A 25558-nucleotide genomic window follows, 5' to 3' on the forward strand; every position below is an offset into this window, starting at 1 on the left:
CCAAAGCTGTAGGGATAATATAGAATTTTTTTTTTTTTTTAGAAATTGAGAAGAGCCTTTTTGAAATGTGTTGCCTGACAATCAAAATTTATATTTATGCCACTAAAGCTAACACTGGATAAACTTGAAAATAAAGCTAAGAAATTGCATGGATGACTAAAATTCAAAAACGTAATTTCAGTCATTAGTTTTCAGCTTGTCCCAGTGAATCTAGAATTGTCAATAAGTAAAGCCTGTCTCAAAAAATCTTCAAAGTTGGTAAGACTTTGGTGGTTAGTCAATCAAAGGAATCTCTTTTGTTAAGTCTTTGATTAACATCTATCCTCAGTCTGTTTCCAAAAGTCATTGTTATCTTCCTAGGAGAGGTAAAATATTTGAAATATTTTTGTAACTTCAATTTTCTGGCTTTAGTTGTTTTTCTTACTCTGGAGGATTCGGACCAAGTCAGTCATCAGTCTTTTCAGTATTTAAGGTCAGCTGTCTAATCTCAATTGAGTCCCAGGGGATGACTTTACAACTAGGCTCAAACAACCTCAGCCCCTAAAATGTTCCTAGGATTGACAGAAGACTAAAAACTCTTCCAAATATGGCCAACAGTTTTAATACTATTAAATATTATTTTCATGTTGGGATAAGAGTAACAACAAAAGTTATTCTTTCTTAGTTTTCTATTTACTCAAAGAAAACGTATATGGCACAATTTCTCTTCAGATTATGTTAATTTTTACCATTAGTATGTGTACTAAATACTGAAAAGTAAAAAATAGCACTGATACTCAAAATGACATTTAAATCTTTATTGATATCATTTTGTTTATGAACTAATCAAGCTACATATTCTTCCAAACTGTATCCTTACAACTTAAAGCCAAGAACTTTTCTCAGTGTTAAAACTTCCAAAAAAGGTTGTTACCTATAAACAGCAGGCACAATTCTAAGTTCTGAACCAAAAAATACTTTTAATGCAATTAATATTAATGTTTTTCAAAACATTAAATGGAAAATTTCCAGTTTCCATTTATTTTTCAAATAAAAGCCACAAGAAATTAATTACTATGTTATACAACTTGTTTATATCAAGTTATGAAGGAAAGCATCGTGTCAATTGCTAGGACCTCAAATTAATACACTCAGGTTCTGTATAGTTTGATTTACTCTTTGTTGTAATACTGCTAACTTGAAATAAGGACTCTGTATAGATACCATATTTTGAAATCATATAGATAATATATCCATAATATTTTATGATAGTAGCATCACATTCATTTATTTTGTTAGAAATTATTCACAGGTCCTAATTACTAGATGATTGGAATGTCACACTAAGGAAGTTACCCTTATCATTCTAATTATATAAATATCTAATAATTATATCTCAGAAATAAAATGATATTCTTTAATATTGACCGAATACTTAATACATTTTGTAATTAAATTTCTACTGGCTTTCTTTATTTTAGCTAACCTAATATAATCTAATAATCAGTTTTTCTTTTTTACAACAATGCAAGCATTTAGTTTCTTTTTGTGATAAATCCCAAACTTTTTATTTTGGTTGTCTTTAGAAAGACAAGAATAGTTTGATACAAGAAAACAAGAAATGCTTTTAACAGTTGTATCATCTTGTCATTGGGAATCTCTGACTAAGCTTCAAAAAACAGTAACAGGGATGAAAAGATATGGAGAAAGAATTCCATAAAATAACATTAAAAATAAAGAAGGCAAAAACCCACTCTAGTAGTCTTGCCTGGAAAATTCCATGGACAGAGGAGTCTGGTGGGCTACAGTCCCTGGGATTGCAAAGAGTTGGAAGTGACTAAGCATGCACACACTGAACTGCACAGCACTAAGATATAGTAATAGGTAACTGAACTGCAAGTAGATATAGTAATGGATTAATACACTTGAAAAACAGGGCAACCATGTATCAAAAACATTCAACAGATTCACAAAAACCAAAAAGAGATCATAAGCACACAAAAATGAAACTCAGCAAACTACAAAAGGAAAAACAAACATTTTTAAAAAAGGAACAAAGAAGAAACAAAAAATTATCTGGAAAACAAGGTTTACAAAGGCAATAAATACATACCTATCAGTAATTACCTTAAATGTCAATGGATTAAATACTCCAATTGAAAGATGCAGAGTGGTTGACAGGGTAAGAAGACAAGAGCTTACAATATGCCACCCACAAATGACCCCTCTGGGGCGAAGGACACACACAAATTTAAAATAAGGGGATGGAAAAAGATATTTCTTGCAAACGGAAATGACAAGAAATTGGAGGTAGCAATACTCATTTCAGACAAAACAGACTTTAAAACAAATGTCATAAAGATAGATAAAGAAGGACACTATATGAGGATTAAAAAAAAATCTGGATCCACATTGAGTTTATGGACTGAAGAGTTAATATTATAGCAAAATGCCTTCATGTTTTAAAAAATCAATATTACACTGTATATATGAAGGCTCATTGAACTATTCTCTCTACATTTGTGTGATTAAAAATGTCCATAATATAAAATAAGAGAAAGGTTCTGTCAACAGCAAATGAACAGAAATGTTCTTTTGACTAATAATCTTGTAAATTCAATACTGCAGAAGCTTAGTATCTGGAAGAAATTTCAGTAAACTGTCACAATGTCAAGCAACAAACTAACATTTTTTTTGTTATAATTTCTTTTCACTGTGTCTAATATTTTATGTATTTTAAATGTATTCTATTCTTGCTTTAGTCTTACTGTGTTTGCTCTTGGGAAATAGAATAAAAAGCAGAAAAGATCCTATTAAAAAAAAAGGCAAAGCAAAAAATAGCACACAAACATTTGGCATAGATTATAGCTAGCTTATTAAACTCAGATCTGCCATTTTGACACTGATTAAGCTGACAACACATATTAGCTGCCTTGTCTACTATAATGGTTGACCTTTAAAAATATTAATTAGATTGTCACCCACCTGGAGTCAAGATATTTCAAGAATTAGTTCATTCTTTCTTTGTAGCTTACGCTTATTGATCATAGAACACTTTATAGCTGTTAATGTTTTCTTTTATGATGTTGGCATCCTGGCAAATTACAATCTTGAAATGCTTTTTTAAAAATTACTGATTTGAATACAACGTTTCCTAATAAAATTTTGGCAAAATTGAAAACTTTAAAGTTATCTCCCAACATATGTAACCTTCTTTGCTTGCTTATTTTTGTTTAAATTAAAAACTTGGACCACGTAAAGTTTGTTAAATATGGAAGGTTTTTTAAAAAAATTGCTTTAATTTTATTTGAGAGAATCTCTTTTCAAAAGTTATCTATTATTTGTGTATCTACAGTGCATAGTATGATGGTACACAGTACATTTTGATAACCCCTAACTATTATGAACTAACAGAAGATTTAAAAGGATGAACATTTCAATCTTCTAGTTCAGTATTTCTCTGATAAAATGTGAACAAAATGTATTTTCTAGCCATGTCTTAAAAATTAACTAACTGCTTAATTTGTTCTGTTTGCAATGACTGTCTCCTTAACAACATCTTTTTACTTTTGAACTCTTTGGGGAAAACAGGAACTGTTGGCATAAGCACTTTTTGACCACAAGAAAGAAGGCTGGAAATCTTGTTGCTGACATTGATATCTGAGATGGGAGGGTGAGGATTCACATTTAAGGGTGGCAGGAATCCTGGTCTGGTTTGCGTACTGCTGTGATCTAAAGGGAAAGCTCCTGAACCACGCCTTTCTAAAAGGGCATGAGTTCTCCTGCTCAGGGGACCTGGGGGGATGTTCTCCAACAATTCTTTGGACCCTGATAACAAGGAAGAAGATGGCGAGAGAATCTTTTTCTTTCCTATAAGCGCTTTGCCGTCGTCTGAAGCTGCAGGGGTAAGACCAGCTGAGAGCTGGGAATCAGAACTGTAGTGATTTGCTCCTGAGTTTCTTTTTTGAACTATACTTCTTAGGGTGGAAGCGAATATTGTCTGGTTAGAGTCTGGGTCCTGATCCACTGGGATGTCAATGCATTGCTGATTTCCTTCCGAAAAAAATGATTGATGATTTACTTCGTCAAATGACATTTTTCTTGAGCTGGCCTGATCAAAGGCTCTTAGCAAATGTGCAGTGTCTTTTACATCAATACTTTGGTGCCTAGTAATGAATCGCTTGGAAAGTGCCAGCCGGTTGGTTTTGTAGAATAATTCTTCCTCTGGAGTAATATCCTGGAGCTCCTCTTGTAAGGAGGCCACTCTGTGCGTTAACGAAAGAGGACTTCTGATCCAATGAGGAGCCTGAGGGAGCTTGGGCCCGTTAGGAGCCAGACCAGGCTTCCTCACAGGGGAGCCTCGATCCCCAGTATCATCACTGCTTCCTGCAGGCTCCGGATCTTTAAAGCCAAAAAGTGTCGTTTCAGTTTCAGAAGAATGTGAAAGTGGCGATGAGGCTGTTTTTAAGTCTATTTCTGAAGGAGTGGCACAGGTGGCTGGGGTATGACACCCATCCATACCCCCAGGAGGCATATTTAAGTACTGTTTGGTGGTGTGCCTGCCAGAGGGTGATTTTGCTGTTGTTATGATAATGACCTCTTTCCCCTTTGCCTTGCAAGCACTAAGGAGAACTTTCAGGGTCTCTCTATCTTCTGAATTTATAGCATAAACCAGGGCCGAGGAACTAGAATGATCTTGCAAGCTGAGGTCGGCCCCGCTCTTTAGCAGCAATGAAACAACTTCAGGACCAGCTTTTTCTAAGCAAGCATGCATTAAGGCAGTTTTCCCAGATTTGTCCTGTATGTTGGGATCAGCATTGTTTTCTAACAGGTACTTAACCATTTTGGCTTTACTGACACTCTGGTGATCAACATGTTTGGTCTTACAAGCAATCATTAAAGGTGTTTCCCCACGGTCATTGCTCTCATTGATGTAGGCGCCGCCTTCCAACAAGAGTCTTGTAAGGCGAAGCCGGCTCTGATGGACCGCTTTAATTAGGGAATTTCCATCACTGGAAATTTCTACACATTCATCCATCTTCAAAAGTCAGAATCAATACCTGGTTATCAAAGAAGATGAAGAACAAAAGACTAGTTGGAATCAGTGTCCCAATTTATATTCATGTTGTTAGTCACAGTTTCTGAAATATGTCTAGAGAAAGAAGACATAAACAAGATTGTTCTTTAATAAACACAGAGCAAAATAGTGAATTGCAAAATTCAAAATAATTTTAGAATAGTAACAACCTTTTGGGCATTCAAACTAAAATTTACTTTTAAAATCTTCACTGAATATTTATGACATAACACTAGCCTGGTATTTCTCTAAATCCCACGTTAACTAAATAACCATCATCTTATTTTCTACTTGGAAAAAATATTTTTAAAATAATATTAAAATGCAAATTTAAGCAAAAAAGCCAAATTTCTGTGTAACTGCAACTGAATCAACTAAAATAGAGCATGTTTATGATAGCTTAATGTAAAATACTTCTTAGTATTAAATTACTTAAACATGCTCTTCAATTAAATAATATAATTAAGATCTAGATTTCCAATTTGAGGGGCATTTTGATGTTTCTTTTAAAGGATGAAAAATATCTAGAGTAGAAAATGTTAAAATAACTGACGTGTCTGACACTGAGATAGGAATGGTGAGCATGTGATTATGCATTTTTCTTGATTCCATTATTTAAATCATATACTGACTAGGTTATGGGGTTAGCAACGTACTATTGGGTTAAATTTTGACAGCTGCTCCCAAAGAGTTTTCTAGGCTAAAAACAAATGAAGACATGTAGTCTTCATAAACATTTTATTGTTATCATTAAAACGGAAAATGATTTATGTTTATTTAAATCATTTAGATTCAAACTCACTCAACAGATAATTTCATTAGGTGGTAAGAATTATATCTTTATTGAGAGCCAAGGAAATGTTAGTTTTACAACAGTCTTTGGATCTAGGGATAAAAAGCAAATAAAAGTTTATGTAATATTTAAGTCTATTTCATTTAATGTGGTAGCTTTGATAAACTGAGAAGGATTATTTATTCTACTCATTTACTTTTAAGATTAAGAATATTGGACATGAATTTCTATTGGATAGTAGAATAGATAATAAATATGACTTCTTAAAAGAAAGAAGAGATGAAGAAAGCAGAAAGAAAGTGAATAAAAAAGGGATAGACATGTGCACAGAAATTAATTCAGTGATAAACAGCTATAAGCTCTTAATATTATGATGGGCACTGAGCTATAAAGGTACAGGCCCAAGCCCTGAGGAGCTTATTCAGCTGTTTGGAATAAGCAGCTGGTTATGGGTTAAAGTCATGAGAACACACAGACTTTAACAGTGTGAGGACGGAATAGGGGCTTCACAGAGACCAGCCATTTGAGCTCAGCCTTGATAACTGCGAAAGAGTTTGGCAGGCAGAAAAAGGGGGAACGGAGAAGTAGAGACCACTCCTTATGCAAAGAGCTGAATATTTTAATTAGCACAGTTATTTATCACAGATCAGGCTCTATACCAATACCATAATCAACTTTAGGAAAATACTTTAGCAGGTGATTATGGTTAGGCTGATACTGCAAAACAAACACATCTAATTTTTAACCCTGCCTGAAACCCCTTTAAAGTTATTATTTTTTTTTTAGAAAGACATAAACTCACAAAGATAGCAGGAAAAGGACAGAAGATGACAGGAACATTTTGGAAGCCAGAAAGCAAATGAGCCAGTGGTAAGTGACTCAGCCACCCTGAAAAGGCTGTGCCTCGAGTCATCGTGGCAGAGTTGAGAACTAACCCGCGTACACTACAGAATCCTCGAAAGAGGCAGCAGTTGGAGGCTCTAGAACTAGCTAATTGAGCAAGTGGAGAGTACAGCCCTCCTAGAGGGTTAGGAGAAGGGCCGTGAGAGAGGCAGTTAGATCCCTGGGATTTGCTACGAGAAGTGTGGTGGTCCTATCTTGGACCAGCAGCAGCAGCACTACCTGAAACTTGTTAAATGTGCAAAATCTCAGGCTCCGACCCCAGACCTACTGAATCAGAGCCTATGGTTCAACTAGATCCCCAGGTGACTTGCATGCACATTAAAGTTTGAGAAACACTTCGCCACTCCAAGCCACCCGGAGACAGAACACTGTCATCTCCCACCTCAAAAGATGTCCAGTTTATTCTCCAGAAACGGTGAAACAGAGGATCTCTGGACTGAGAGACACTGGGTATATCTGAGGACAAGAAAACAGGAGAATAAGTATGCTTCTTGTTTAGTCGCTAAGTCGTGTCTGACTCTTCTATGACCTCATGGACTGTGGCCTGCCAGGCTTCTCTGTCCATGGGATTTCTCAGGCAAGAATACTGGAACAGGTTGCCATTTCCTTCTCCGAGGGATCTTCCCAATTCAGGTATTGAACCCTTGCAAATTCATATCTCCTGCAATGCAAGCATATTCTTTACCACTGCGCCACAACAACGATGGTATGCTTACTGGCCATCAATATGAAAGGACTCACAGTATTGCCCCCCTAATCAGCTTCAAGAAGGATGGCAGCCATATCTTTATTCTTCAGAAGAAAACTGAATAGGCTTCTCTCAAGAATGTGACCTACCACGGAGAAAAAACCTATAGTACTGATCACAGGGATTCCTCAACATGCCACCCAAACCACCCAAATCATCCCACCGGGTGGTATAAACGTCACTCACGTGCTCAAAGCTTCACATTAGCTTTTTAGCCCAAGCCCTTTAATCATGAACATGCAAACAAAAAAGCCTCTTACATTAAAGGTAGAGACCAGAACAAATAGAAAATGTAACCTGGAGAAGTCCAGAAAATGAAAGCTTCCAAAACTCATTATCCTCAAAAGGATAAGATATTGTAACCATGAAACAAGGATATGAGTCTATTAAAAAGAATATTCAGAGGCCATAAAAAGCTCTCAAAAGATAAAAACATGATACAAACTGCAAAACTCAATAGAAGGGTTGAATAATAACATTGATAAAATCTCTAACACAGGCAAGCAATAAGAATAGAAAGAAAAAAATGAGAAAATTAGAGGACTAGATCAGGAAATCCGAGATCCAACTAACAGAAGTTCCTGCTAGAGAAAATAGTGGGGGTGGAGGAATGGGTGAGCAGGAGAGGAAATGATGAAGAAGATCAAGAAAATTTTCTAGACGTGAGGGACACAAGTTCTTGAATTGAAAGGGCCCAATTAGAACACAGCACACTGGATGAAGACAGACCCTGACCATGGCACATGGTTGTAAATTTCCAGAACACTGAGAACAGAGATGATTCCACAAGTTTGGAGGCAGGTAAGGGGAGAGAAATGGATAAGTCACCTAGTAGAGGATCTAGGATTACCATGGATTTAGATATATCAACAACAATAATGAGAGACAACAGAGGGATATCCTTTTTTTTTAATCTGAAGGATAAATGATTCCCAGGTTAGAATTTTCTACTAGCCAAACCATTAGTCAGTAATTGGGAATCACTTGCAATTGAATCCCAATTCACTTTCAAGAATCTACTGAAGAATATGATCTATCAAGATGAAATGGTGGAACAAGAAAGAAGAAACGAGATCTGGAGATCATCAGAGGAGAAGCAACAAAAATCCCCAGGAAGATGGTGAGATGCCAGGATAATGAATGTGAACAGGTATCCTCTTTGAGATCATACTGCCATTTTACCATCTTGTTAACTGAGGACCAAATGCCCAGGTGAGCCTGACCTCAGTTCTTTTTTTTTTTTTTTTCACACTTCGGTTTACATTTATTTTAATTCCACACAGTAAGGTACATTAAAGTTTTATATATGTTTTAACTTTTTGCTGGATAAGTTTATCAATATGAAACATAGTCCGTTTTTCTCATTTAAAGATTTTTGCTTGATTGACCTCAGTTCTTTAGCCGGCTTGCTTTTTCCTCACCATATCTCTGCTCTCCCCTCCATGCTCTGCTTTCTGAGGCAACCAGTGACACTCATTTCAGCCCTGCTCAAATGTTCTGGGGCAACCAGCGACACTCATTTCAGCCCTGCTCACACTCATTTCAGCCCTTCTCACACTCATTTCAGCCCTGCTCAAATGTTCTGGGGCAACCAGTGACACTCATTTCAGCCCTGCTCACACTCATTTCAGCCCTGCTCACACTCATTTCAGCCCTGCTCAAATGTTCTGGGGCAACCAGTGACACTCATTTCAGCCCTGCTCCAATGTTCTGGGGCAACCAGTGACACTCATTTCAGCCCTGCTCACACTCATTTCAGCCCTGCTCAAATGTTCTGGGGCAACCAGTGACACTCATTTCAGCCCTGCTCAAATGTTCTGGGGCAACCAGTGACACTCATTTCAGCCCTGCTCAAATGTTCTGGGGCAACCAGTGACACTCATTCTCTAGGGGATCTTCCTGACCCAGGGATTGAACCTGGGTCTCCTGCACCACAGGTAGATTCTCTACTGTGTGAGCCACCAGGAAACCCTGAGCTTAGGAGGAGAAAGACTCAAAACCCATTGCCTTTGGATATCCAGTATCTGGTCTACACTGTAGCCTGCCAGAAGCCCTGTCATGGTAAATCCCATGTTTCCCAGGATTCACTCATGACCTTGCCCAGAAGGGCTCTCATAAACACTCAAGGATGCTGAGCTGAACTGAGATCCAGAGATTGTTCAACTTATCTTCTCCTGAGAACTTCTGCCATATTTTGGCAATATTGATCTTCCTTTATTCAACTAATTTGTGCTTGCTACCCAGTTTTTCAAAAAATAAACAGTCTACTTAAGGATCATATACAAGTGGGAAACCGGGCAAAAAAGAAGCAAAGGGAATGATCTACACAATAGTCAAGACCAAGTGACCTCTCAGTGGGAATAAGGAGAATAATGCACTTTGGGAGGGACACGGAGAGGTTTTTAAAATTCACGTGATGTTCTGTCTCTCAACCTGGGTGGTGTGTATACAGGTATCCATTTTATTTTTATTCTTCAAATAGTATATACTTCATATACTCCTCTAGACGATACTACTATTCTCTATTGTAAAGTGGGACATGTATACAAAAAAGAACATAGCATTTATGTAAGAAGGTCTCATAATTAAAATTTATAAAGAGCCATATTAGGTCTCAGTTTTCACAACATAAATCACTTTTTGTGGTGTTTTCAATAGTATTTATGCCTAGACTTTCAAGGTATTTCAACTAGTCAGCTCCTATAAGCAGTATTCAAAAGGATATACTTATTCATTTCCACTTCAGTTTCACTAATGATGTTAAGCAAAGAACAACCACTCAATATATGCATCTATAAATACAATGAAAGTAATACATAAAATACATTATTTTTGTCCTCTGTGCAACCTTCTAAAAAAGCTATTCCAGAGCCAGACATACCTGCAACCTAGGAATTTATGGTTGGCTGACAGATTGGGGCCCAATTCAGAGGTCTATTCAGAATGTGAAACATCTGAAAAGAGTTCACATGAGACAGTGATCACAAAAAAACCTTCTTTTAGCATTTTTCATATACAAATGGGTTTAATAAAGCAAAGAGACTTATAGACATGAGCTGGAACATAATATAAAATATAGAAACTACTCTGTAACTGCCATTCAAGAAGAGGTAATAGTATCAATCCTGTAAAAACACCTCTGACCAAAAGTAGCATTTAAGAGAGATATTCAAATGAGAACCCGTTGCCAGATACCAGATTTCAGTATTAAATATAGTTTCTAGTATTGGAGCCAATCCTGTTTCTTTTCTTTTTTTTTTTTTAAGTTTTAAAAGAATCTTTTGGAACAACATTCAAATTTTTTCACCTATCCTCATGTACAGACCTTTCTTCACAATGCTAAACCTGGCCACTTCCTGCCATAACTTTCCCTCCCACAGGGGAAGTTTCCATCTCACTGGGAGAAGAAGGGGAGCTGGCTGGGATGCCTAAGCCGGGCAGTGGTTCTGCCATGGTCCTGTGGAAAAAGAAGATGCTGTGGGCTCCAGGGCTTCAGAGAAGCTGGGAAGTGGCATGACTAGCTGGTGGCAGCTAGCAAAGATGTCCACCATGCAGCTGTAGGCAGACCCCGCCCCTGAGTACTGCAGGCTGTCAAAACAACAAAGGCTTAACTTGCTCATTATAAAGACTTCTAAGCCTACTGGACTGATCACTTTCTTTTATTTTTTAATTTTGTATTGGGGTACAGCCGACTAACAATGTTGTGATAGTTTCAGGTGAACAATGAGAAAGGACTTAGCCATATATATATATGTATCCATTTTCCCCCAAACACCCCTCCCATCCAGGCTGCCACACAACACTGAGCAGAGTTCCATGTGCTATACAGTAGGTTCTTGTTGATTATCCATTTTAAATGTCAGATTGCTCACTTTTTAAACTGTTTACAGTTTAAACTGTTTAATAGAGAAATTCTGAAACAGTTTAAACATTAAATTTTTCAGAAAAAAATTGCTACCACGTACTTTATTCTCTGTGTATATATATTTGGTTTCCTAGTGTCTCATCTTGTAATCAGTACTTTATTGGAATAACCCTCTTATCTTCATGCCTTCACCTTCTTTCAGTCTATTCTCTTCTCTCACCTCATCCATTTGCACATCAAAAATGCTGATACTGAAGTTTGACTAATTTACTCTTCACAAGCCCCACCTGGGATGAAGACCACTTCTCCAGCCTACAGTGATCCTGGTTCAGAAATGTTCCTGCCTTATGTCGCTTCCTTTGAAACATCCTCACCAAGGGCACCTAGCGCTAGTACAGTATTCACACTCAGTCAGGCTCTGCTATAATCCAGCTTGTAAATGATGCCCCAGTTCAGTTATACCTTCCAAATAGATTGTTCAACTGGAGAAAATCGGAAGGTCAGGTAGACCCAGAATTCCACCCTGACTCTCCTAGTTTCTAGCTGTGTGCCCTGGTCAAATATTTCAGCCTCTCAGAGTCTTGGGTTCCCCATCAGTGGAAGACAATCATAAAACATTCATCCCCAGGGGGCTGGTGATGAACCCAGACAACATCTGGAAAAAGACTTTCCTGTATGCCTTCCTACTCACTGTGTTCTTCTTTTTAAAATTTTTATCTCAGAATTTAGCCATCTTTTATTTTTATCATGTCTCTACAATGAAGAGTGAAAATGTTTGTCACTCAGTCGTGTCTGACTCTTTGCAATCCCATGGAGTGTAGCTCGCCAGGCTCCTCTGTCCACAGGGATTCTCCAGGCAAGAATACTGGAGTGGGTTGCCATTTCCTTTTCCAGGGGATCTTCCAGACCCAAGGATCTAACCCGGGTCTCCTGTATTGCAGGCAGATTTTTTAACAACTAAGCCACTGGGGAAGCCCACCATGTCTCTAACTCACAGGCTAGTTAAATAACATAAAAAATTTAAAATGCTGTTTTTCTAGAATCTGTAAATAATGTTTTATAAACATAAATGGAACCTAATAAGTGAACTATGGAATAAGACACCCCTTTAAGTGCATTTTCCTTGTAATTCCAAATACAATAATTTCAGCTTTAAAGATATGAGTAATATAAGATATTAATTATTAAACAGCTGGATAAATTGCTTTTATTTTAAAATTAAATTGTCTTTAACAAGGCTTGTGATTCATCATGGCATATTTAGTCTACTCTTTTACCACCTCTCTCAATCTTCTCCAGGGGATCTTCCCAACGCAGTGATCGAACCCAGGTCTCCTGCATTGCGGGCAGATTCTCTACCATCTGAGTCACCAGGATGGTCTCCATCTCCCAAGGCCCCTCTAAAATTAGTTTATTTTTTTTAAAAGATATCTATTCTGAAGAACAAAGAAAACTGAAAGAGGGAGAGCATCAGATGACCAATTTCAAACATGCTGAGGAGACAGAGGTGGGGGTGGCATGGTTAACTGCCTTAACATAGTAGAAGCTACAACATAAAGTCCCCCAGGGAGATGGCCCGAGAGAGAAGGGACCCAGTTTACCAGCAGGACCCTGGAAGCTTAGGACATGGAGGTTCCAAATGACACAGAAATTGGCAATGAGGCACAGGGTTGAACACGACAGGATGGTTGGATAGAACAACTGGACCCCCAGAACTTTACCCCCCCCCCAAGTAGACAACCACTCTCCTAGGCAAGAAAATGAAGATTTGTTCTCTAAACAGATTGATCAGGAAGGCTCCAGCCTTGGAAGCCACGTGCTGAAGATGGGAGAAACTGAGAGTCTACAGGCTACATGGTGCAACTCCCAGCTCGCTGCCCTGTCACCAGGGGACCTGGAGGTAGGGAAAAGAAGTAAAAGGCACTGGATCTCAGAATTATGAGCCCTATTAAAAAATCTCTATAGATAAATGAGGCAATTCAAATCATAACCACATTCGCCCCTCCAGACACCCACTCTAAATGGAAATAGAAAGTTACCTGAAAATGTTATTCAAAATTTCATACTTCACTTATGTCTTTTCTCTCCTTGGATGAGTTTTCTGTCAGCCAGCTGTCAGTTCCTACTAAAGGAAATCAAAGCTATTCAGAGCTACATAAATACCAATAATTTGTTCCACACATCTCTCTCATTTGGAGCCTAGTTTTTTAATTCCCTGTTAAGGAAGACATCCCCACAGTGTTTGTGCAGTTAATCATGTTTCACTGATTATAAATCTGTAAACTGTTAGGAGTGGATTCTACGCAGGGCAATCCCGTGTGTGTGCATTTTTGCACACACACACGCACTCACGGACACAGGACAAAGACTGCCCTGCAAGGACTGTTGAGCTGTGGCATTCACCTGGTCTGCCCCATTCTGTGCTGAGGTCTGCCCCGTTGATGTGGCTGAGGAGGGAAAGGTTGGAGAACTCTCAGAGTCACTTCTCTTACCCGCCTGCTCGCCAGGACTTAACAGACGTTCCCATGTTCCTTCTCTTATGTCTTTTTGCTTCTTGGATACCAGCTTCCCACAGAGTAGAGTTCTGTTTTGAGTACCTGATTTGTGGGATTATCTATGGGCTTCCCTGGTGGCTCAGCGGTACAGAATCTGCCTGTAATGCAGGAGACACGGGTTCGATTCCTGGGTCAGGAAGATCCCCTGGAGGAGGGCATGGCAACTCACTCCAATATTCTTGCCTGGAGAATCCCCACGGACACAGGAGCCTGGCAGGTTATGGACCACAGGGTCGGAAAGAGTCGGACACGGCTGAAGTGACTGAGCACGCACAACCTGACATTGCCACAGGGGCCAAGGTGCTTTAAAAGTCATTTTGGAGATAATAGGCTTGGTCTTTGCTGTGGCATTTTTCTCACCAAGCCACCCCTAGTTTTCCTGTCATTCAGGAAGAAATTTTACTTTCCTTTGAGCCTCTTAGCCCACCTCCAAATAGGATCTATGCTTCCTCCCTAAAAGTTATTAATATTTATCTGGCCATGGTGAGGCAGGGCAGCAAGGGGTGGGGGTGGAAATTAACAAATGGGTTTCAAGCTGGAAACTCAGTCCTTCACCTTTGTCCCAGGTTAGCCTGTCTTTGTGCTGCCTGCAGGGGACCAGGGCTCAGAGGGGGCAGCAAGCTGTGTGTCAAAGCCTGGGGCTCTGTCCCCTCCACAGTTACCAGCTCTGGAGAAGCTGCTTCTCTGAGCCTTTGTTTCCCTGTTTCTAAAGTGGGGATAATATTTACTGACGATAACTGTGAGGATTTTAGAAGATCCTTATATATTTGCCACTTAGGAATTCAATCATGTCAGTTTCTAAACATACGTCACTAAATGAGAGTGCTCTGGGCTAGGGGGTCTGGGAATGGGGGCTAAGGTGCCTATAACCAACAGGTCCTCCCCCTACTATGGGCCTAACAATCACATGGAGAGCTTGTTAATTAGATCCCAGGCTCCACTCCCCATAGGGGTGCTTCTTGTACACACTTGGAAAAAATCTGCCACAAACTCGTCCCCCAGTCCCACTTCCTATTAGCTCTCAGTCCCTGCCTGAGGCTCCCCCACCAGGCTGTCTCCATCATTTCACCTCCAGGGCATCTGAGGCTTAGCTCTGCTGCAGGAGCAAAGGGCAGAGACAACTGCCCTGCCTCAGAGTGGGCAAAGAGAGCCCACAGGTCCAGAGAAGAGTACAGCCTTGAGTTACAGCAGCCAAGGTACTGGAGGTCTGCTGCCCTACCCTTCCCAGACAGGTCTGAGAAAGTCCAGACTTGTAGTGGGCAGCCCAGGCCAGGACGTGGAGGCCAGCTGCACCTGGAATGAGGCAAGCCTGCCTGCCACTAGCAAAATACGTGTCTCCTTCCCCATGCAAGGGAAGGGACAAAGCCAAAACAAAAGATGCCACTGAGATTGTCCCAGGGAACGTCATGACTTGCCAGGTAAAGTGTTCTCTGGCACCGGGCTTGTAAGAAATATTTAAAACGACCCAAGCTGGTAAGGTTTGCTGTCTTTCCCACACATACCCCCCAAAGGGCTGGTTACTTCTACTTACTGCAGCCGACCCCAGGTCTCTGGTGCTGGGCCCCGGGGAAGCTGCACCCCCACATCCCTCTGCAGAACCCGCACCCCCCCAACCCCGCCTTCCCAGCACACACACATAAAGACATGCAAACCTATACCTCCAAGTCTCAGGGAACCAAGGTGATGGGATTTCCAGGCTGCCGAGGATTCTGGCGGCGTCTTCACAGTCCTCGCGGCCTCCGGAACGGAGTTGTTACCTCAGTTTTTCCCGAAAGCGGGGAGGGAGCGAGCCCGAGGAGCTGTCGGAGAAGGGCACAGGAAGGTGACTGGGGCGACAGCGTCGGGACACCAATGGAGGCGGGGTGCGCGTTTCGTCGCCTCTGCTCCGAGCCAGGGCACAGCTGGCAGGCTGAGGCGATGGCCATCCACGAGAAGGGGTTCTGACCAGAGTCGCTGCGGAGCGGTCCCCGCACCGCCCGCCCGGAGAACACGGCCCTCCTCTTGGGAAATAGCACGCCTGAGAGGAGAAGCCATTGCCCCTCTGCTGGGGGCAGGCGCACCTCTGGACCGCGGTTCTCCGATAAGGGGCCTGGGGTCCTGGTGCCAAAGCTGTATGGCCCCAACAGGCTCCGGGGGCCCGACTGCCGGCCCCTGTGTGACTCGCATTTGTGAAGACAGTGACTGCAAACGGCTCCACAGCCCCCGCTAGCCCGCGCCCCGCCCGCACCTCCCACAGCCAGGCGACCGCAGGCACCTGCGGAGACGCGCCCAAGTCCGCCCCTCCGACCCGCGCGCTCTGGCAGCCGAGCGCGCGCCGTTCCCGCTGCGGCGCCGACCCGCGCCCGCGAGGCCCCTGCTCGAATCCTCTCAGATATCCTGCGCCCGCCGGCTGCCCTCATCACTTCCCCAGCGCTGCAAGGCAGAGAAGGAGGCGAAACTCGCTCGTCCGCGGGGTCCGAGCCCGCGCCGCCGCAGAGCCCCCTCCAAGAACGGGCGGGGACTGCGGGAGGCGCGAGTGAGGGTTCTGCGGAGCGCGCCCGGCTCGGCGGGGCAGAGTCTCTGGAAAGGACCCTGCACTCCGGCGGCCCTCGGTGGGCGCCAGGGCTCCGCAGTGTCAGGGCGCGGGAGAGGCCGGCTCCCAGGGCCCAAGTATACCCGGCGGGGCGCACGGAGGCCCTGGGCCCGGGCCGCGCGCTCCGCGCCCTCCTCCCGGCAGCCGACACACAAACCAAAGTTTTCCTAAGTGCAGCCCGCACAGCGGGCGCCGCACACTGACCTGCGACGCGCTGTCGAGTCGGCGGGGGGCCTCCCGCCTCCCGGGTTCCCCTCCGACCCTTCGCGCCGGTGGACCCAGGGCGCCGTCCGGGCTGGGATGTTGGTTCGCTGGCTGCACCGCCGCTCGAGTCGCAGATTCTGGTAGGTGCAGCCCTGTCCGCGCCCCCGCTCGGCGGAGAGATGCGGGCAGCGGACCGGGAGCTGCGAAGCGTCGGAGCGGGGGCAGGGAGGCGCGCACTTCGCCAGAAGCCCGGGCTGCGCCTCGTTTCCGCTGGGAGTGACGCGCGGGTTCGGGGCTGTGCTGCAGGTGGGGGCGGCAGGGCCAAAGTCTGTTCCGGCCTCGGGGGCCGAAGTGTGGCCTCTGAAGCTCCGCCTTTTGTCCCCTCGAGTATCCTCCACCCGCTATCCTCACACCTCAACCCGGCCACCGCGCTTTGGCTGCAGCGGTTTGGCCCAGAGCAGGGGCGGCAGGGTTTTTTCCACTGCAGGGCGTCGGTCACCCCTACATAACTGCTCTTGGTTCCCCGTCTATGTCTGCATCCCTCTTTCTAGTTCTTATCCACACGGCTGGTCCACGCGTCTGTCCCCCACGGGTCTCTCGTCCCCTTTCCCGTGCCTGTCCCCTGTTTTGGTAAAGCCAGAATTTCACTTCAGGTTGAAGTATTCGTGGGAGCAGCTGTTCTTTCGTTTTTGTGATTTTATAACCTGATTCTAGTATTATCAAAACATTAATACATATTACTTGACGTATATTTTATATGTGAAACTCCTTTATGGAATTAAAAAGGGATAAATTTAAAAAGAAGCAATGATTTGAATTCATTCAGGAATCATCTGGTGGAGAAAGGACCGTGACTGTCTCTTATGGTTGTTCAGATGACATCAATTAAAAATAATTTGTAGTTTAGAGTCCTTAAAGGGTGAAAGTAGACTTAACTCTGAGCGGATTATTTAGAAAAATAATCTGCTAAAATTGGCCCTTTAGTAAGTATATGTTAAGTTCACAGGTTATTTTAACCTAGAGTTGAGCTTTACGGAGCTGGAGTCTTAGGTTTGGATTGTCCGTTTCCCGCATCCATTTGTTTTGCGGAGTCACAGGAAGGGATTGGGCAAAATTGCATGAAGGCACAGGTCTCCTTTCCCCCATTAAAAAAAGTTTTTATTAGTGTATAGTAGATACTTGGAAAAGACCCTGATGCTGGGAAAGATTGAAGACAGGAGGAGAAGAGGATCTCACAGAGGATGAGATGGTTGGATGGCATCACCAACTCCATGGACGTGAGTTTGAGCAAGCTCATGGGGCTGGTGATGGACAAGGGAAGCCTGGCCGGCTGCTTCCGTGGGGTCAGGAAGAGTCAGACACCACTGAGGGACTGACCTGAACTGAACTAAACTGATAGTAGGTATTTAATAGGTATGCTTTTCACAGTTTCAATGACATTAACATCATTAACATCCAGAGACAAACTATTACCAGTTCTCCAGAAGAAAATCTCTTGTTTCTCTCTTCTAGGGGGCAGGGTAGTGGTTTCAACCAGCATAGAATACTTTGGCTTATATTTACACTTTATAGCAATGGAATCATAAAGAATATACTGTTTCTGGCTTCTCTCTTAAGACTATGTTGAGGAGGTGCATACTATCTATAGATTTAGCTTGTTCATACTTTTATTTATTTATTCATTTTTGACAAGCAGTGCAAGTGAAGAGTCTTAACCACTGGGATTGCCAGGGAAGTCCCTAGCTTGCTCCTTCCTTTTGCTGTATCGTATTCCACTGTGTGAATGTCCCTCAGTTCACTCATCTTATTACTGATACACATTGGGGTAATTATTACAGATAATGCCGCTAGGAATGTTACAGCAGATGTCTTTGGTGAACATATATACACATTTCTGATTGGGTATGTACCTAGGAGTGGAATTGTGAGTCATAAATAGGCATATGTTCAGCTTCTGTAAATATTGCCAAATAGCTTTTCGAAGTAAATGATCTAATTTTCACTCCTATCTTATTAGTTTCTTATTGCTGCAGGGGCTCCCAGCCTCTAGGATCTAATGCCTGATGATCTGAGGTGGAGCTGATATAATAGAAATAAAGTGCACAGTAAATGTAATGTGCTTGAATCATCCAAAAACTATTCCCCTCAACCCAGTGCATGGAAAAATTGTTTTCCAGGAAACCAGTCCCTGGTGCCAAAAAGATTGGGGACCACTGCTGTAAGGGCTAATCCACTTCCTTGCCTTTTCCTCTTTCTAGAGGCTGCTTGCATTCCTTGGCTGGTGGTCACTTACTCCCTTCATAGCTCAGTTTCTCCCTCAACTCCACTTCCATTGTCACATAGCTTTGTCTTCCTCTGTTTCCTTCTGTCCTCTTGCTTCACTCTCAGAAGGACTTTTATGATAATACTGGGCCCACTCAGATAATTCAGAATAATCTCCCACTTCAAGATCCTTAGTTTAATCACATCTTGCAAAGTTCCTTTTGTAACATATTCATAGATTTCAGGGATTAGGATGTGCACTTCTCTGGGGAAGGCACTTTTCAGCCTACTCTACCTGTCATCAGGGTATTGAAACATTTGAACAGATGGAGAGAGGCTGGACTGGGGGAAAGAAGGACAGTGAAGCCTTGGGATACACTTCACACCTCCCTTCACCTTGGGAGGATTGGTGCTGTTGACTTGGGTACTGTGCCAGGGCTGGTAGGCAGGAGAGGGAGGCTGATGCTAGAACATCACAATCCTGGACCACCAACATGTCTGAGGCAAGAGGCTTTCATACAGAGAATGAGAGTGCAGGTCAGTAGGCTCAATAGTCTGGGCCTGGGTACGTCACTGAGTGTAAGGTTGGGGAAGGCTGACTCTCCTCTGTGTGATCTGGGAACAAGAAGATAACAGTGGAGAACTGATCATATTTTGCACTGTGGTCAAGAGCTTGTCAGTGGTCACGATCTTGTCAGCCTATGCTGTATCCCTGTCCATCCTCCACGCCATGCAGACTGACCTGTTTTGGGGCTGATGGTGGAACTGTGGGGACTGACTTCCCATAGTAGGTGAGGTGAGGATGAGATGCAGTGAAGAAGAGTCTGTTCATCTAGGCAAGCATGCCCTGCCTTCATTGTAACTTGAATATTAAAAGGTGAAGACTTTAACAGTCAAGGCTTGAGGATGAGAACATATAGTTTCTACCTACTCCTGGTCTCATTTTAGTTCAGCAAGTGCAACTTAAAGGAAATAGGACAGATGTTATAATCTCCACTTTACTGTCTGAGAGGCCCTCTAATTTACTCAAGGAGCCTCAGGAATGGAACCAAGAACAGAATGAGTCTTGCAGTTCTTCCTGTTGTCCTTGGCACTCTGCCACTTCCCTGCTGTGTGAGATTCACTGAGATCCTGAGGTGATGAGAGCCGAGAGGCAGAACTGACCCAAGGTGTGCAAACCAAATTAAACACATCGTATTTTGTAGGTGATAAAGTGGGATGATCTGGAATATGAAACGTGTTGCCTTCGTGGTTTTATACCCTTAATAATGTTTTGGTGGGGTTTTAGGAACAAGTAAAAGTAAATGCCTGTGTTTGATAAGCATCTTGATCCAGAGCCCTTCCAACTATTTTCTGCCTCCTAGAAATAAGCTGAACACTTTGGTCTACTGATGGAACCCCTCCAGTTCTCCTCAAAATAGTGGTTTATAATTCACTTACTATCTATTTAATTCAGATCTCAAGACAGAGAGGAGATGTGTGCTTATTTTGCCATTTTGAGTTAAAAATCCCATGGTTATCATCATCATACTCATCGTCATTATTCATAACTATTTCCTTTCTTGAACAGCTGTTTTTCCCCTGGACTTCTTGTCTTCCTTTCCACCACGCCCCTCTCCCCTTAAACTTTTCTGTCTTGGCTGCTTACCTAAGTTGTTCCAAGTGCTCAAGGATAGTGTCCAGTCTTTGATACCTCCTTTTACTTCACTCTTTTCAAATTTTAATTGACTGCTTTCTGCTTGCTGTCCCCGTAGGATTCTGTGATTCTCCTGGATGGTCCTATATCTTTCTTTTTCTTAACTTACTTCCTCTATTTGTTGGTACATATCTCCGGTAACTTCCTAGAAAGTATATATGGAAGGTAAATTTTTGAGTCCTTGCATATCTGACGGAGAAGGCAATGGCACCCCACTCCAGTACTCTTGCCTGGAAAATCCCATGGACGGAGGAGCCTGGTAGGTTACAGTCCATGGGGTCGCTAAGAGTCGGACACGACTGAGCGACTTCACTTTCACTTTTCCCTTTCATGCACTGGAGAAGGAAATGGCAACCCACTCCAGTATTCTTGCCTGGAGAATCCCAGGGATGGCGGAGCCTGGTGGGCTGCCGTCTATGGGGTCGCACAGAGTCGCACACGACTGAAGCAACTTAGCAGCAGTGCATATCTGAAAATGTCTTTATTCTGCCCAAACACTTGTTTGATAATTTTTCTGGGTATAAAAATTCCAAGTTGAAAATGATTGTTCTTCAAAAGTCTGGCATTCTCTGTCTTCTAGTTTCCAGAGTTATTGAGAGAAAATTTGAAGCCATTCTGACTTGGGATCTTTCACTGGGGATGTTTCCTTCCCTCTCTCTTTACAAACATGCAGCATTTACCCTTTTTTTTTCTACAGTGGTTTAAATTTCACTATTGTTTGCCTTAATCTGTGTCTATTAATATTTTTATGTAATACTTTAGGCACTTAGTAAGCCCTTTACCTGGGCTTCCTAGGTGGTGCTAGTGGTAAAAAACCCACCTGCCAATGCAGGTAGATGTAAGGGAAGTGGGTTCCATCCTTGAGTTGGGAAGATTCCCTTGGAGGAGGGCATGGCAACCCACTCCAGTGTTCTTTCCTGGAGAATCCCACGGATAGAGGAGCCTGGCAGTCTGCAGTCCATAGGGTCCCACAGAGTTGGACACGACTGAAGCGACTTAGCACACGGGCACGCACGAGCCCTTTACATCTGGAAACCCATGTTGTTCAGTTCTGGGAAATTTTCTTAGAAAGCCGTTATTAAACTGTGCAGTAAACATTATATGGGCAATTAGGGTGGTATGAACACTTACTTGATTTTCTTTTTTTTTTTCTTCTTAGTTGATTTTCAACTGTGAAGGCAAAGCACAGAAGACTTCATATAACGGCAGGGAATTCTCTGGCAGTCTAGTGATTAGGACTCTGTACTTTCGCTGTCATGGGTACCAGTTCAACCCCTGGTGGAGGAATGAAGATCCCACAAGCCATGTGGCGTGACAAAAAAAACAAAGGAAAAAAATAATTATAATTTCAGAAGAGAATAACTTTTGTCAACTTTAATGATACAAAAATTAAAATACAGATGACAGAGCACGGAGTTAGGAGAAAGAAGAAAGTGGGGTGGGGGGGCCTCCCTTTACAAAGCAGGGTGTGGCTGGTGAAAATACTGTCTATGTTTGATTGAACAAGAAATGATAGAGGTACCCACTGGAGACACTTGAAACAGTGATACCCTAATAGGTATCTTAGGTATCTATAGGTATATTAGTGATATACCTATACCCCCTATATCCCCTAATAGGATATTCCCCTATTAGGGGAAGCAGTGGTAGAATGAGGCTTTAGCACCAAGGGGCCAAACCAGGATTGGTGGGAGAGGGGTAACCTGTATTGGGGATGGATGAGGGAGCTAGCATTTAAACAGATAACCTTCCTTGACTATGTTTTCTGCCCATCAGTTCACGTGTTTTTTTTTTTAAAAAAAAATTTTAAAGGAAAAAAATGTTGGAGATAAAATTCACATAACATAAAATTAACCATCTTACAGCCAACAATTCATAGTTTCTGAAAGCCTGAAGTGGTGTGTCTCACAGGAGGCGACACTGTGTGATTGGCTGTGGAGATGGAGGAGTCGGGGAGGGGGGCTCCAGAAGCCCACCTCCATCCCCAGGTTCCTGGGCCCAGGGGACCGCTGGGCCCACCAGGAGGGTGGTGGGGGCGTTCTGATGCCAGTTTAGGCAGCATAGAGCTCTCTTCCTCCATCCTTGATGGCCTGTGGCCCCTGACCTTCTCACCAATACAGGAAAAATATTTAGTTTCAGCTCTTGAGAAGCAAATACATTTTTCAAGGCTGTTTTCACTTAAGATTCAAACACAGTGAATATAATCTTTGGGGGAGGGTTCTCTTTGGGACAGGAAAGGCTGTAGGAAGACATTAAACTAAGCTTCTTGTCAGACTGAGCAAAACAGACCGTGTTTTGCTTCCTCTGTTTATCATTTTCTCCCCCCTGGTTCCTTTCCACCCCTGTCTTCGAGTTGCCCTCTTTGCCCACACTGTCCTAGCACACAGGGAGGCCCCTGGCTGAGCATTCCCTAACATTTTCTAAACCTTAACAGCTTAAAGTGGAGAAAGGCTGCTGTTTCCAAGCTGCCAGCAGTGTTCTGATTCATTTTTGGAGAAAATTGCTTTCCTGTTCTGGGGGGAAAAAATGCTTCTGATGTGCTAAAAACATAAGAAGTTCGGGCTAACAGCTCTATTTAAGAGTTCATGCTTGAAATCCATGAGCCTTAGACCTGGATGTGTTTAGTCTCCCAAAGCCCTGGCTGTCCACAGACAGGTGCCACACACCGTGCCCTACCTGATGGGAGGAAAGAAAAGAGGTCACAAAAGGAGAGCCTCACCATGGTCTTTGAAGGTTACCAGTGAAATAGCACGACTCAGATGGGACTTGAACCCACTGTCTGTTAATTGAAATCACACACCTGGTCTCAGGACTTACTGAAGCTCAGGTTCTATATGTTTCAGCACAGAAAGAAGTTGGTGCGAGGCAAAATGATAGTTAAGAAGTAGATTTATTGAGAGAGAAACACTCCACAGAGTGTGGGTCCTCTTGGAAGATGAGAGGCCTGGACATATGGGGTGGTTAGTTTTTATGGGCTTGGTAATTTCATTGGCTAATGAGTGGGAGGAGAAGTCCAACTATTTTGGAGAAGGGATGGGGCTTTCCAGGATTGGGGCCACTGCCCACTTTTTGACCTCTTTCCCCGAACTGTCATGGCCCCTATGGGTGTGTCATTTAGCGCATGCTAGTGTGTTACAATGAGTGTATAATGAGGCTCAAGGTTCACTGGAATCCGGATCTTTTAATCAGTTATGTTGCATCCCCAAGGGCTGGGTTATTCTTTTTAAAGGTTGTGCCCTGCCCCCTTCCCTTCTGTTTTACCAGGTACCAGTTAAATGTGCTTTCTGTCCAATCCTTGGTCCTTAAGCCAGGCTGTCTCTTCCCTGGGGGTAGGAGCTGGGCCTCTGTATCTGCTCCATAAGGAGCAGATGAATGTTTAATATGGCACTGTGGATTGCAGATTGAGCCCTTCGGGGTTGAGCGGTCCTTCTGCATATTGGCTTCTATGACATTATAAAAAGGCTGGAATTTTCCAAATTTTAGAAGATGTCTGTGATTCTTTTCTTGGACTTTGTAAATGACTTAGCAAATACAACTGCAGGGGCAGCAGTGCAAAGGGGTCACCCAGTTTCAGGACTACTTCCCCAGAACCTAAGTGGATAGGGGCAAAACCCTATTATGTAAGTTAGAAGTTCAGGACCATGAGGAGAGGCTGTGCATTATGATGGGAAAGGTTGACCGCATTGGAGGTAGAGTTGGTATTGGAGCCTGACGTAGAGAGAATGAGCGTTGGACTCTGGGAAGAGGATCCAGGGCAGGCATGATAAAGGAGAGGCTAACTGGGGAACCCTTAAAAAAGGGATAATTGACCTAGGGACTTTGGGACAATCAAACCATGATCTAGATTTAAATACCAGTAAAGATAGCTTTGGGCCCAATTCTTATCTCATACAAATCAACCTATATATATATATTTTTTTCACATAAAAAAGAAGTCTAAGACTGTTTCCTTCTTTCTTCTTATTTCAGCTTCAGTTTTCATCTCATGACCACAAAATGGCTGCATAACTTCCAAGCATCATGTCCAAATTCTAGACCAGAAGAAAGGTAAGGGTCAAAGAACCAAAGATGTATGCCACTCTCCCTTTTGTTTATTTATTTTCTCAATACAACAATAGTTTTCCTTGGTGCCTGCCCCAACGATTTCCCCTTACATTTACTAGCTTGAATTGGATCATACCTCTACTATAAGGGAAGCAAAAAAAAAAAATCTTTTTTTTTTTTTTTTTTTGACCAAGTTCAGCAAACTAGCATAGGTTTCTAGCTGTGGCCTAGACAATTACTTAACCTCTTTGTGTTCTAGTTTTCTCATCTGTAAACTGGGCACTGGACCATAACCGTGCCTATTTCAGAGGGTTATTATGAAGATTCAATGATTTAATTTTTTTATAAAGCACACAGAACATAGCACCATTAAAGTGTCTTTTTAAAATGATTTTATGTATTTAGTTATTTTTGGCTACACTGGGTCTCCATTGCTGTGTGCAGGCTTTCTCTAGGTTCAGTGAGTGGGGGCTACTCTCTAGTTGCAGTGCCTGGGCTTCTCACTGTAGTGGTTTCTCTTCTTGTGGAGCATGGGCTCTAGGGTTCATGGGCTTCAGCATTTGTGGCTGAAGGGCTTTAGAGCAGAGGCTCGGTAGTTGTGGTGCATGGGCTTAGTTAACCCATGGCATGGGGAATTTTCTTGGACCAAGGATCAAACTGGTGCCCCTAAAGTGTTTTTTAAATATATTAAAAGGGAAAAGTATTCACTGGATGGACAGTTAGTAGGGCCCACCATTAAGCATGGCTCTCCTGCATGGTGATTCTCTTTTGTAATAACAAAAGAGAGTCTATTGAACATTATAACCTAATATTAGCTGTACTTTGGAGGATTAAGGGAATGGTTGCTGTCCTCACTGGGC

The 25558-nt window shown here is 42.6% G+C and overlaps 1 protein-coding gene across 4 annotated transcripts; it reads right to left on the bottom strand.

The window, feature by feature from the left end:
* Positions 1-942: 942 nt before the first annotated feature.
* Positions 943-16974, bottom strand: ANKRD34B (ankyrin repeat domain 34B). 4 transcript variants are annotated; one of them, XM_081503806.1, is made up of 6 exons: positions 16697-16959; positions 15579-15719; positions 13769-13812; positions 13405-13490; positions 7135-7208; positions 3259-5131 (listed from the first exon to the last, which is right to left on the bottom strand). In XM_081503806.1, the coding sequence occupies exon 6, from the start codon at positions 5015-5017 to the stop codon at positions 3479-3481; it is 1539 nt and encodes a 512-aa protein (XP_081359932.1). In that variant the 5' UTR covers positions 5018-5131; positions 7135-7208; positions 13405-13490; positions 13769-13812; positions 15579-15719; positions 16697-16959; the 3' UTR covers positions 3259-3478. The 4 variants fall into 4 exon arrangements, with proteins under 4 accessions (XP_081359931.1, XP_081359930.1, XP_081359929.1 ...); XM_081503805.1 differs by lacking the exon at positions 13769-13812 and having other exon boundaries at positions 943-5039; positions 13405-13487; positions 16697-16974; XM_081503804.1 differs by lacking the exon at positions 13769-13812 and having other exon boundaries at positions 943-5039; positions 16697-16974.
* Between the last annotated feature and the right edge of the window lie 8584 nt (positions 16975-25558).

This window comes from Giraffa tippelskirchi, chromosome 6 (assembly GCF_054371585.1).
Source record: "Giraffa tippelskirchi isolate mGirTip1 chromosome 6, T2T-mGirTip1v1.2.pri, whole genome shotgun sequence".
Classification (NCBI taxonomy): domain Eukaryota; kingdom Metazoa; phylum Chordata; class Mammalia; order Artiodactyla; family Giraffidae; genus Giraffa; species Giraffa tippelskirchi.